Source organism: Symphalangus syndactylus, chromosome 8, assembly GCF_028878055.3.
Source record: "Symphalangus syndactylus isolate Jambi chromosome 8, NHGRI_mSymSyn1-v2.1_pri, whole genome shotgun sequence".
Classification (NCBI taxonomy): domain Eukaryota; kingdom Metazoa; phylum Chordata; class Mammalia; order Primates; family Hylobatidae; genus Symphalangus; species Symphalangus syndactylus.
The window spans coordinates 24,934,056-24,947,199 of record NC_072430.2 but is presented as its reverse complement, the minus strand read 5'-3'; the positions used below and the strand labels follow the sequence as shown (position 1 = coordinate 24,947,199).

Sequence of the window (13,144 nt, the reverse complement as noted above, 5' to 3'; positions counted from 1 at the left end):
AACTGTTTTTCTATTTGAGCACGAGTTTCTTTTTTTGATTTAATACATATAAACCAAAATTTACTTTTATGGTTCTATATATTTTGACAAATACACCGTTAAGATATACAACCATTCCATTGCCCCAGAAAATTCCTTCATGCTGCCCCTTTGTGGTCAATTCCCAATTCCTAATCCCAGATAGCCACCAGTATACTCTGTCCGACAGTTTTATCTTTCCCTGCATGTCATATAAAAGGCATCAGTAGGTATGTAGCCTTTTGAATATGGCTTCTTTCACGTAGCATAATGCATTTGAGATTTGTTGTGTATATCAACAATTCATGTATTTACAAAAACCCAACTTTCTATTTTGAAAGAACTGTCAATTCAAAGGAAGTTGCAAAGATGTTTCAGAGAGGTTTCGTGTACTCTTTTGCCCAATTTCACCCAATAGTTACATCTTATGTAACTAAAGATCAAACTAAAACCTAGATATTGACATTGGCACAATGTTATATGTAGTTCTACGTGGCATTTTATCACACATGTATATTCATGTAACCACCACCACTACAATCAAGACATAGAAGTGTTATAATACCACAAAGATCTCCCTCCTATCGATTTATATTCCCACCCACCTCTCTTTCACCCACTTTCTCTAACTAGTGGCAACCATTAATATGTTCTCTATCTCTATACAGCTGTCATTTTTAGAATGTTGAACAAATGGAATCATACAGTGTAAGACCCTTTCAGGCTTTTTTGCACTCAGCATAATGCCCCTGAGATCCAGCCACGGTGCTGCCTGTGCCAACAGTTGGTTTCTTTTTAATCCTGACAGTAGAGTATTACATGCTATGGATGTACTACAGCTTGTTTCACTGTAGGACATTTTGGTTGTTTCCAGTTTTTGATTATGACAAGTAAAGCCGCTATAAACATTCATGTACATGTTTTTGTGAGAATACAAATTTCTATTTTTGGCTGGGAACAGTGGCTCAAGCCTGTAATACTAGCACTTAGGGAGGCCGAGGCAGGCAGATGGCTTGAGCCCAGGAGTTCAAGACCAGCCTGCGCAATTGCGTCAGTGGAACAATGCGTCAATTGTAGGACTAAATAATGATCTTCCAGGCTGGGCACAGTGGCTCACGCCTGTAATCCCAGCACTTTGGGAAGCTGAGGTGGGCGGATCACAAGGTCAGGAGATGCAGACCATCCTGACTAACACAGTGAAACCCCATCTCTACTAAAAATACAAAAAATTAGCCGGGCGTGGTGGCACACGCCTGTAGTCCCAGCTACTCGGGAGGCTGAGGCAGGAGAATGGCGTGAACCCGGGAGGCAGAGGTTGCAGTGAGCCAAGATTGCGCCACTGCACTCCAGCCTGGGTGACAGAGCGAGACTCTGCCTAAAAAAGAAAAATAATAATAATGATGATCTTCCAAATACTAGCCAAAGAGGCATTCAGCAATTAAAGACTTTTAAAATAGTTTTCTAAATGTTTGTTTTTCTTTTTTGACTGTGCAGCATTGCCCAGGCTGGTCTTGAACTCCTGGGCTGAAGCAATCTGCCTGTGTCGGCCTCCCTAAGTGCTAGTATTACAGCACTTACAGAGTGTGATACTAAAAAAAAAATAGTAATAAAATTTCTGTTTTTCTGGGATAAATGATGAAGGTCAGGGTATGTTCAATTTTTAAACAAATAGTGAAATTATTTTCCAAAGTACCTGCATCAGTACAAAAGAAATATAGAGGGGTTACCTCCCTTTATATCCTTTGACCCTCCTTCATTTGTAACATAATTGCCTTAAATATTTCCAGTATATATACTGAAAACCAAATCAGTGCTATAATTCTTGCTTCAACCATCATACAATTTAGAAAATTCAAAAGGAGGGGGAAGTCTATTGTGTTTACCCATATTTTACTCTTTTAATTGTTCTTTCTTCCTTCCTGATGTTCCAAAATTACTTCTTTTATCATTTCTTTTCTGTTTAGAGAAATTCTTCTAGCCATTCTTTTAAGGTAGGTCAGCTGAAGACAAATTGTTAATTTTCCCTTCATTCCTGAAGGATATTTCACTGGATATGTAATTCTGGGTTTAGAGTTTTTTTCTTGGCTTTTTTTTTTTTTTTTTTGGAGACAAGGTCTCGCTCTGTCACCCAGGCTGGGGTACAGTGGCATGAACTTGGCTCACTGCAACCTCCACCTCCTGGGTTCAAGCAATTCTCTTGCCTCAGCCTCCAGAGTAGCTGGGACTATAGGCACCCACCACCAAACCCAGATATATATATATATATATTTTTTTTTTTTGAGATGGAGTCTCGCTCAACTGCCCAGGCTGGAGTGTAGTGGCGCGACCTTGACTCACTGCAACCTTCGCCTCCCAGGTTCAAGGGATTCCCCTGCCTCAGCCTCCCAAGTAGCTAGGATTACAGGTGCGTGCCACCACACCCAGCTAATTTTTATATTTTTAGTAGAGACAGGGTTTCCCCATGTTGACCAGGCTGGTCTCGAACTCCTGACTTCAGGTGATCTGCCTGCCTCGCCTCCAAAAGTGCTGGGATTGCAGGTGTGAGCCACCATGCCCAGCCTAGAGCTTTTTTCTTTCAGCACTAGAAAAAATGTTGTATGTACCCCTTCCTTCTGGCCTTTATGATCTCTGATAGGTAATCTGCTGTCATTCAAATTGCTGTAGGTAAGGTCATTTCTTGCTAATTTCAAGATCTTCGTTTTTTGTCTGCAGTGTTCAGAAATCTGACTATAATGGGTCTCTGTGTGAATTTCTTTGAGTTTATCATATTTGAGCTTCATTCAGCTTTTTCAATCTGTAGGTTTCTGACTTTTGCCAAATTTGGGAAATTTTCAGCCATGACTTCTTCCTCCAATTTTTTTTAGCCCCACCCTCTTTCTCATCTCCTTCTGGGACTCCATGACATGAATTTAGATGGAGTCTTGCTCTGTTGCCCAGGCTGGAGTACACTAGTGCGATCTTGGATCACTGCAACCTCCGTCTCCCAGGTTCCAGTGATTCTCCTGCCTCAGCCTCCCCAGTAGCTTGGATTACAGGTGTGCACCACCATGCCCGGCTAATTTTTGTATTTTTAGTAGAGATAGGGTTTCACCATGTTGGCCAGGCTGGTCTTGAACTCCTGACCTTAAGTGTTCGGCCCACCTCGGCCTCCCAAAGTGCTGGGATTACAGGTGTGAGCCACCATGCCCAGCTTAGTGATTTTCAATTAAATCTTGAAAATTTGGGGTATTATGTTATGAGAATGTGAATCTTATTCATCTTCCAATTTAGCAAGTCTCCTCTGACACAGCACTGGCAGCAGGGAAAAGGGAGTGCCACCTCGCTACAACCAGAGGGGAGTGAAAGTCCAGGTTTCTTCAAGGCCTGTGATGACATGGAGTGGTGGTCATGGGGATTATTGTTGAACGCCCATGGGAGTCCTAGCCCCCTAGTCCTCCACTGACATCTCTCTGACTGGGAGGGAGAAGGAGTGCCTTGTTACTGATCTCCACGTGGCCTCCACAGACATTGTGGAGGTGTCCTTGTTACTGCTGGGTGTCAGCAACAGTCTGGATTCTCTACTAGGCCTCTTCTCCAATATCACCCACATAGGAGCCAGAGATGCCTATGTATTATTGGGTGAAAGTTCAGGCTCCCTGTGACCGCTGACACCGTGGGAAAGGCGTGTTATCACCTCCTGGAGGGAATGAAAACCCCAGCTCCCCAGTCAGCCTTCTCTGACACCACCTTGGCTGGGAAAGGGGAGACGTGTACCTTATGACTTCCAGGTTGGGGTACATATCTTGGCTCCCACTTGGCCTTTGCTGACAGGGGTGAATGGGGCCAGTTTATTCTGTTCTGTTTGACTGGAGTCTAAGTGCTTATTATCTAAAAGTTTTTGTCTTGCTAGGCTGCCTCTTTTGACTAGAGAGAGCAGGCTTTTCATGGGGTTTTCTCTTGGTCTGAGCCCATAGCTTCTCCAGCACCAAGTCCAGGAAAAAAGAGGCAAAAAGAAAATCCAGGCCACTCCCCACCACGCTGCTCCTCTGGTTCCAAGGTCCCTAGCCAGTCTGTCTTCTCTCTGACTTTGAGATTCAGCTTCATGTTTTTTTTCCTTTTTGAGACAGAGTTTTTGCTCTTGTTGCCCAGGCTGGAGTGCAATAGTGCAATCTCAGCTCACTGCAACTTCCGCTTCCCAGGATCAAGCAATTCTCCTGCCTCAGCCTCCCAAGTAGCTGGGATTACAGGCATGTGCGACCATGCCCGACTAATTTTGTTATTTTTAGTAGAGACAGGGTTTCTCCACGTTGGTCAAGCTGGTCTTGAACTCCCAGCTTCAGATGATCCACCCGCCTCAGCCTCCCAAAGTGCTGGGATTACACGTGTGAGCCACCGCACCCGGCCCAGCTCATGTTTCATACAAATGTTGAGGTGTTTTGGCTGTACTTAAACAGGAGGAATAGAAAAAAGTACCAGTTCATCCCTTTTATTATTTAATTGTTTGGATATACCACAGTTTGTGTATTCATTAACTAAATGAAGGTCTACATTTACGCAGTTTGTAATTTTGGGCAATGATGAATAAAGATGCTATAATCTTTTTTTTTGAGGTGAAGTTTCAGTCTTGTCACCCAGGCTGGAGTTCAATGGCACAATCTCAGCTCACTGCAACCTCTGCCTCCCGGGTTCAAGTGATTCTCCTGCCTCAGCCTCCTGGGATTACAGGTGCCCACCATCACGCCCAGCAAATTTTTGTATTTTTAGTAGAGATGGGGTTTCACTATGTTGGCCAGGCTGGTCTCGAACTCCTAACCTCAGGTGATCCACTGGTGTCGGCCTCCCAAAGTGCCGGGATAACAGGCGTAAGCCACCGTGTCCAGCCCTTTTGTTTTGTTTTGTTTTGTTTGAGACAGAGTCTTGCTCTGTCACCCAGGCTGGAGTAGAGTGGCACAATCTCGGCTCACTGCAACCTCTGCCTCCCAGGTTCACGTGATTCTCCTGCCTCAGCCTCCTGAATAGCTGGGACTACAGGTGCCCGCCATCACGCCTGGCTAATTTTTGTATTTTAAGTAGAGACGGGGTTTTGCCATGTTGGCCAGGCTGGTCTCGAACTCTTGACCTCAGGTGATCCACCAACCTTAGCCTCCCAAAGTGCTGGGATTACAGGCATGGGCCACCATACCTGGCCAGCTATAAGCATTTGAAAAAAGTTTTTATGTGAAACTAAGTTTTCTTTTCTCTTGGTTATATATACATGATTGGGACTGCTGGATCACATGGCGAAGTATATATTTATCAAAAAAATGCCAAACTGTTTTCCAAAGCTGTACACTTTTACATTCCCATTAACGGTATATGAGTCTCAGCTGCTTGGATCCTTGCCAACACTTGGTATTGTCGGTTTTATTTCTTCATTAAGCCATACCTACAGGGGTGCCGTGGTATCTCATTGTGGTTTTATTGTGCATTTCCCTGTGACTAGTGATGCTGAGTCTTTTCATGTGCTTATTTGTCATCCCTATGTCTTATTTGGTGAAATATCTTTTCAAATCCTTCACCTTTTTATTGAGTTGTTTTCTTATTGTTCAGTTTTAAGAGTTCTTTATATATTTTGCTTATAATTTCTTTGTCAGATACAGTTACTTTTTCTCTCAACTTCTACTACTAATTGGCCAAAGTTTAAGACATATTTAAACCGAGACCTGGAAAGTAACTCTGCGCTTCCCATTGTTATTTAGATTATACTCAAGTATTTTTCATTTTCCAGGTGGTAAAATGTATTATTTTTCACCTACTAATATTCGTGATTTCTGGCCGGGCACGGTGGCTCACGCCTGTAATCCTAGCACTTTGGGAGGCCAAGGTGGGCAGATCACGAGGTCAGGAGATTGAGACCATCCTGGCTAACACGGTGAAACCCCGTCTCTACTAAAAATACAAAAAATTAGCCAGGCAAGGTGGCGGGCGCCTGTAGTCCCAGCTACTCAGGAGGCTGAGGCAGGAGAATGGCATGAACCCGGGAAGCGGAGCTTGCAGTGAGCCGAGATCACGCCACTGCACTCCAGCCTGAGCGACAGAGCAAGACTCCGTTTCGAAAAAAAAAAAATTCATGATTTCTAAGGAATTTTTGGAGACTGTACAAATTACTGTGAAGTTTAAATTATTATGTTAAAGTATTCATTAAATGTTCTAGCAATCCTCTCCTGCCTTGGTTTCCCAAAGTGCTGGGATTACAGGTGTGAGCCACCGCATCTAGCTTTTTTTTTTTTTTTTTTTTTTTTTGGTAACTGCTCCTTAATCCAGGGAAATTTAGTAGATTACAAATTTACTTAAGAGTCTTAATATGATTAAAGAGGGGATGAAGAATAATGTAAAGCAAAAATCACATGAAGCCTGTATGTCAGATAAAGTGTGAAGGTAGCGAACATGATGAATGGTGAGTAGTCCTTACCTAGATCACTCCCAAGTGCTCCTGAACTGGTGGTTGGCCTTTCACATGGATGTGAACTCTGTCCTGATAGGTCCTCCTGCTGCTGCTGCTGCTGTTGCTGCTTTTGCTGCTGTCTGAAACATTCAAAAGTGAATGTACATTTAAAAAAACAAAACTTAAAAGAATAAATACACCATGAGAAAAACTATTCATGTGGAAAATACATTGTTCCACAAATCAAAGTAGTCACTGGTATTAAAAGAATGCAAGAGCAGTTAGTCTGATGTAGATTACTTTAAAATATAGAAGTGCTGATCTTAGGAAACCTAGACATAAAATTTAAATTTATCAGACAAATTAAGAGGTAGGTATTTTCATCACAAAATAACCTATCATGGCCGGGCGTGGTGGCTCACACATGTAATCCCAGCACTTTGGGAGGCTGAGGCGGGTGGATGGCTTGAGGTCAGGAGTTTGACACCAGCCTGGCCAACACGGTGAAACCCCATCTCTACTAAAAATACAAAAATTAGCCAGGCGTGGTGGCAGGCACCTGTAATCCCAGCTACTTTGGGAGGCTGAGGCAGGAGAATCACTTGAACCGGGGAGGTAGAGGTTGCAGTGCGCCAAGATCGCGCCACCGCGCTCCAGCCTGGGTGACAGAGCGAGACTCTGTCTCAAAAAAACAACAAATAAACAAAAAAACCTATCATACAAAAAGATTCACTGGTAGCTATTCTTATGCAAATGAGTATTGGTTTATAGACCCTTAATATTGCTGAAAGTCACCAAAATAAGTACCTTTGATCAGATAAAGCATTTCAAACTACCATGTGAGTTAACATAATGTTTCCATGGCTGGCTCATTCTTTTCATTCTGGTCTGAGCTTAAATCTCCCCAGAGATGCCTTTCCTGACCATCCCACCAAAAGTAGCCACCTGAGATTCCCATTATTTCATCACTTCATTTTAATTCTCAGCATAAACTTATCATCATCTGGTGTTCTCTTTATTTCCCTCTTTATGGCGTGTAAGCTAATGAGAGTGCAAATCTTATCTTGTTCATCTATTTCCCCAGTGCTAATTGTGCCGTTACATAGTAAGCATTCACTGAACACTTGATAAATGAAATAAATGAAAACTACTATTTAACACACATTATCAGATTTTAAGTAATATCGATTGCATTAAGCTCCTCTGTAATTTTTTCAAAAGGAGAAACAATGTAATATAAATCCCCATTTTAAAATGTTTAAACATGATGGTTATGATGTAAATATGTAGGAATATATTCTTGAACTTAGAAAATATACACTGAACTGAGACATAATGGAAAATCATATCTGCATATTATTCCCAAATGGTTCAGAAAGGCCAATAATTGGGGAATCTAGGTGAAGGATATAAGGAGCTCTGTGTACTATTTCTGCTTTTATGTAAATCTGAAATTACAGGTCAGGCATCCTAAATCCGAGAATCAGAAATCCAAATGCTCCAAAATCAGAAACTTTTTGAGCACCAACATGATATTCAAAGGAGGTGCTCAGTGGAACACTTCAGATCTGAGATTTTGGATTTGGAATGCTTAACTGGTTAAGTATAGTACAAATATTCACAAATCCTAAAAAACCCCAAATCTAAAACACTTCTAGTCTTAAGCATTTTGGATAAGGGATACTCAATCTATATTTCATATATGCAAATACAAACACAGAAAACCAAAAACCAAAACTTACAAACAGCTGACAATCTCAGTGAGAAGCCATAGGTTAAAAAAAAAAAGGCCGGGCGCAGTGGCTCACGCTTGTAATCCCAGCACTTTGGGAGGCCGAGGCGGGCGGATCACAAGGTCAGGAGATCAAGACCATAGTGAAACCCCGTCTCTACTAAACATACAAAAAAAAAATTCGCCGGGCGTGGTGGCGGGCGCCTGTAGTCCCAGCTACTCGGGAGGCTGAGGCAGGAGAATGGCGTGAACCCGGGAGGCAGAGGTTGCAGTGAGCCGAGATTGCGCCACTGCACTCCAGCCTGGGCGACAGAGCGAGACTCCGTCTCAAAGAAAAAAAAAAGATTGCTTCTCGGTCTTTTGGCTAAGATCAAGTGTTTAAAAAAAAAAGGTATATAAGAATTTGAAAAGGAACCAGGATTTTTAAACCACCAGCAACAATTATTAATAGAATGGCACATTTTTTAGAGAGTTCCTCTCAATTTTGTGTTTTAAAACTGTGAACAATAAAGAAAGTTCAACTAATGAGAACTGCAGTTTCTCCTTGTTGGTCTCTGAGCCAGAATACTGACCTGTGTGTAGGTGTAAGACCTTACTGTGCATGGCTAATGATGCACATAAGGGCAGTATCCTCCCATTAGCAAATCCTGATGCTGCAACATAGCACAAGAGAGACGGACTAAGTTATGGAGAATTCCTGGCACATCCACTATCACTCCATGCCCTCTTCCCCTCCACTCAAGAAGGTATGTGAGAATGCAAGGTAGTGACAGGTGAGATAGCAATTTTAGAGGAATAGCCTTTATTCTACTTTTAGTTTATGAAAAATGAGAAGTAAATCAATTGTCCACCTTGAAACAACATAGACACCTTCCAGCTGTGAAGACACTGAGGTGGAACATGTTCAAATGGCACTCAGCATCCACTCCAACTGTGCCATCAATATTATAGAGGTTACAAAGCTAAAAGCTACATGTCTTAGATTATTTTACAAGTAGGATTCTGTTTAAAAATTAAGTGCTCACGGCCGGGCGCGGTGGCTCACGCTTGTAATCCCAGCACTTTGGGAGGCCGAGGCGGGCGGATCACGAGGTCAGGAGATCGAGACTACAGTGAAACCTTGTCTCTACTAAGAATACAAAAAAAAATTAGCCGGGCGTAGTGGCGGGCGCCTGTAGTCCCAGCTACTTGGAGAGGCTGAGGCAGGAGAATGGCGTGAACCCGGGAGGCAGAGCTTGCAGTGAGCCGAGATTGCGCCACTGTATTCCAGCCTGGGCGACAGAGCGAGACTCCGTCTCAAAAAAAAAAAAAAAAAAAAAAAAAATTAAGTGCTCACATGAGCTTTAAAAGGCAGAAATGGGTCAGGCACAGTCGCTTGTGCCTGTAATCCCAGCACTTTGGGAGGCCAAGGCAGGCGGATCACCTGAGGTCAGGAGTTCAAGACCAGCCTGGACAACATGGCGAAACTGTCTCTACTAAAAATACAAAAATTGTCTGGGCACGGTGGCTCATGCCTGTAATCCCAGCACTTTGGGAGGCCAAGGCGGGCGGATCACAAGGTCAGGAGTTTGAGACCAGCCTGGCCAACATGGTGAAACCCCATATCTATTAAAAATACAAAAAAATTAGCCGGGTGTGTTGGCGCACACCTGTAATTCCAGCTACTTAGGAGGCTGAGGCAGAAGAATTTCTTGAACCTGGGAGGCGGAGGTTGTAGTGAGCCCAGATCATGCCACTTCACTCCAGCCTGGGTGACAGAGTGAGACTCTGTCTCAAAAACAAACAAACAAACAAACAAAAAAACAAAAATTAGCCAGGTGTGGTGCTGCACACCTGTAGTCCCAGCTACTCAGGAGGCTGAAGCAGGAGAATTGCTTGAAACTGGGAGGCAGAGGTTGCAATGAGCCAAGATTGCACCACTGCACTCCAGTGTGGGCAACAGAGTGAGACTCCATCTCAAAAAAAAAAAAAAAAAAGGCAGAAATGGGCCAGGCAGGGTGGCTCACGCCTGTAATCACAACACTTTGGGAGGCTGAGGCAGGCGGATCACCTGAGGTCAGGAGTTCGAGACCAGCCTGGCCAACATGGCAAAACTCCACCTCTACTAAAAATAAGAAAATTGGCTGGGTGCAGTGGTGGGTGCCTGTAATCTCAGCTACTCGGGAGGCTGAGGCAGGAGAATTGTTTGAAGCTGGGAGGCGAAGGCTGCAGTGAGCCGAGATCACACTATTGCACTCCAGCCTAGGTGACAGACAAGACTCCATCTCAAAAAATAACATAAAATAAAATAAAATTAAAATAAAATAAATAAAATAAAATAAATAAAATAAATAAATAAAATAAAATAAAATAAAAATAAAATAAAATAAAAATAAAAAAATAAAATAAAATAAAATAGGCAGAAATGAGGCCTAGCCACCTCCCTCCACTTTGGTTGTTCTCTGGTGGCAAGCAAAAGCATTTGGGAGATGCTTCACTGCTGTTGCAATGGGGGCCAGACTTCATGTTCCCATGTCTAGGCAATTGTGGTGGCAGCTTTCTAAGCCGAGGATCATTGCTATAGCAGTGTGTTCTTAAATTTAATATCCTCATTACCCATTGTTCCAATTGGGGCAGTGGTTACAGCTCTTCCTGCAAGTTGGTTTGTGGTACTCTGGAGGCCTGGCTAAGTGCTGTACCTTCATCCTTTCTGAAGATTATGTAAACCCCTAATTTCTGTATTAAGTACTTTTCTCTTTAAAACATCCCCAGCAGTTTCTGTTTCTCAACACTGTTTGATAAATTATACCATATCACTGAAGTGGTGGCTCAAGTATTAGGCAATCAAACACTCATAGCAATCCATGTCCATGAAGATATTTGTGTCTCTCCTTGTTACAAAACATTTGTAACTATGTTTTTTGTAACAGAAAGAATCTGCATCCATTTCAAAGCCACACCTAGAGAAGACATTAGTAACTGCCAACATGTATGTATGGAATACTTTACAGTTTATAAAATAGTTTCACACACATTGCTCTCGCTCTTATCGCCTAGGTTGTAGTGCAATGGCACAACCTCGGCTCACTACAACCTCTGCCTCCCAGGTTCAAGTGATTCTCCTGCCTCAGCCTACTGAATAGCTAGGATTACAGGCGCCCGCCACCACACTCGGCTAATTTTTTGTATTTTTAGTAGAGAAGAGGTTTCGCCATGTTGGCCAGGCTAGTCTCGAACTCCTGACCTCAGATGATTCGCCTGCCTTGGCCTCCGAAAGTGCTGGGATTACAAGCGTGAGCCACAGCGCCCAGACAAAACTAGTTTATTTAATGCATGAAAACTATGATTACTTTATGCATTTATGCAATTACTTTATGATTTTCTTTATGCATGAATACTATGATTACTATATTCAGTATGAAGCTTCAAATACTCAAAAAGGGAAAAGAAAAACTAGAAAATCGTATGAATAACAAATCAGCACCAGGGTCAATTTGGGAAGGGTAAGAGGGAAGAAGGAGTTAGCTTGATAACCTTAGAGCCAAGCTCCCAAATACAGAACCTAGAGAGACAACGAACTACCTAGGCTAAGTAATCAGGAATTTTAGTGAAAGGCAAATATTAGCTTCTCAGCTCCTACTAATGAGCTCTATAAGGTTTTGAATGCAAGCCATTGTTAAAAATGAACATCAAGAAGTTAGTTCTTAACTCTTCTCAGCAACATGTGACTATGTAAGATATTCTCAAGCTCTTTCCAAATTCTCACCAGTATTTGCAAAGTCAAGCCAAGAGGCTGAAGCTGGTAACCATCAATGCACACTTTCCTCCTCAATCAATCCTCCTCCAATTAGGAAGGAGGTATATCGATATTTGAACATTTTTGAAAAGGTACAAGGTTGCCTGACCCTGTTTACTAAAAAGCACTAGTTATTGCTGACATTGTGCTTTTTATAACTTACTTAGTCATTATTGGACATTACTGAATTATCTTTACTACTATAAAAAGTTCAGGCCGGGTGCAATGGCTCATGCCTGTAATCCCAGCATGTTGGGAGACCCAGGCTGGCAGATTGCCTGAGGTCAGGAGTTCAAGACCAGTCTGGCCAACATGGTGAAACCCCGTCTCTACTAAAAATACAAAAAAAAAATTAGCCCGACGTGGTGGCATGCGCCTGTAATCCCAGCTACTTGGGAGGCTGAGGCAGGGGAATTGCTTGAACCAGGGAGGTGGAGGTTGCAGGGAGCCGAGATCGTGCCACTGCACTCCAGCCTAGGTGACAAAAGCGAGACCCCATCTCAAAAAAGAAAAAAAAAAAAAGCTCAATTTGTTGGAAGTTTCATATTTTTAATCCAGTTTTTTAAAAATTTTAAGTAAAAGAGCAATTTATTTTTATGCTTTAAATATATTTTCCTTTTCTTAGATATACCTGTAAATTTTGTATTATAGTTTCTCTATGATGTATGTCTTTAGACCATTTTATTTTGGCAAAAAAAACTCTGATGGCCGGGCGCGGTGATGCACGCCTGTAATCCCAGAACTTTGGGAGGCCAAGGTAGGAGGATTGCCTGAGCTCAGGAGTTCGAAACCAGCCTGGGCAACATGGTGAAACCCCATGTCTACAAAAAACACAAAAATTAGCTGGGCGTGGTGGCACTTGCCTGTAATCCCAGCTACTTGGGAGGCTGAGGCAGAAGAATCGCTTAAACTCAGGAGGCGGAGGTTGCAGTGAGCCGAGATCACGCCATTACACTCCAGCCTGGGTGACAGAGTGAGATATCGTCTCAAAACAAAAAAAAAAGTCTGAAATAAACATAGTGAAAGTATCACATGGGAATTATTCTGGAAAGCAATTTAGAAATCTGTACCAAGGCTTTAAAAATGTTCATATCCTTTAACCCAATAATCTGACATCCTCAGAAAAAACAGAAGAAATGATAAGACGTTTGAGGCACAGAGGCAATATAAGAATTGTTCATCGCAATATTAATTATAATAGCAGAATTCAAAAGGC

The 13,144-nt window shown here is 42.4% G+C and overlaps 1 protein-coding gene across 13 annotated transcripts in view; it reads right to left on the bottom strand.

Moving 5' to 3' along the window:
* The window catches only part of ATXN3 (ataxin 3), a 44,284-nt gene that overhangs the window by 5,931 nt on the left and 25,209 nt on the right, over positions 1-13,144 (bottom strand). For 12 of the 13 annotated variants that reach the window (XM_055288383.2, XM_055288385.2, XM_055288392.2 and 9 more), the window contains one exon: positions 6,449-6,561. In XM_055288383.2, coding sequence (XP_055144358.1) covers positions 6,449-6,561 — 113 coding nt within the window. Of the gene's footprint in view, positions 1-6,448; positions 6,562-13,144 lie in introns of those variants that run through there. The other variant, XR_010122006.1, reaches the window with a different exon arrangement.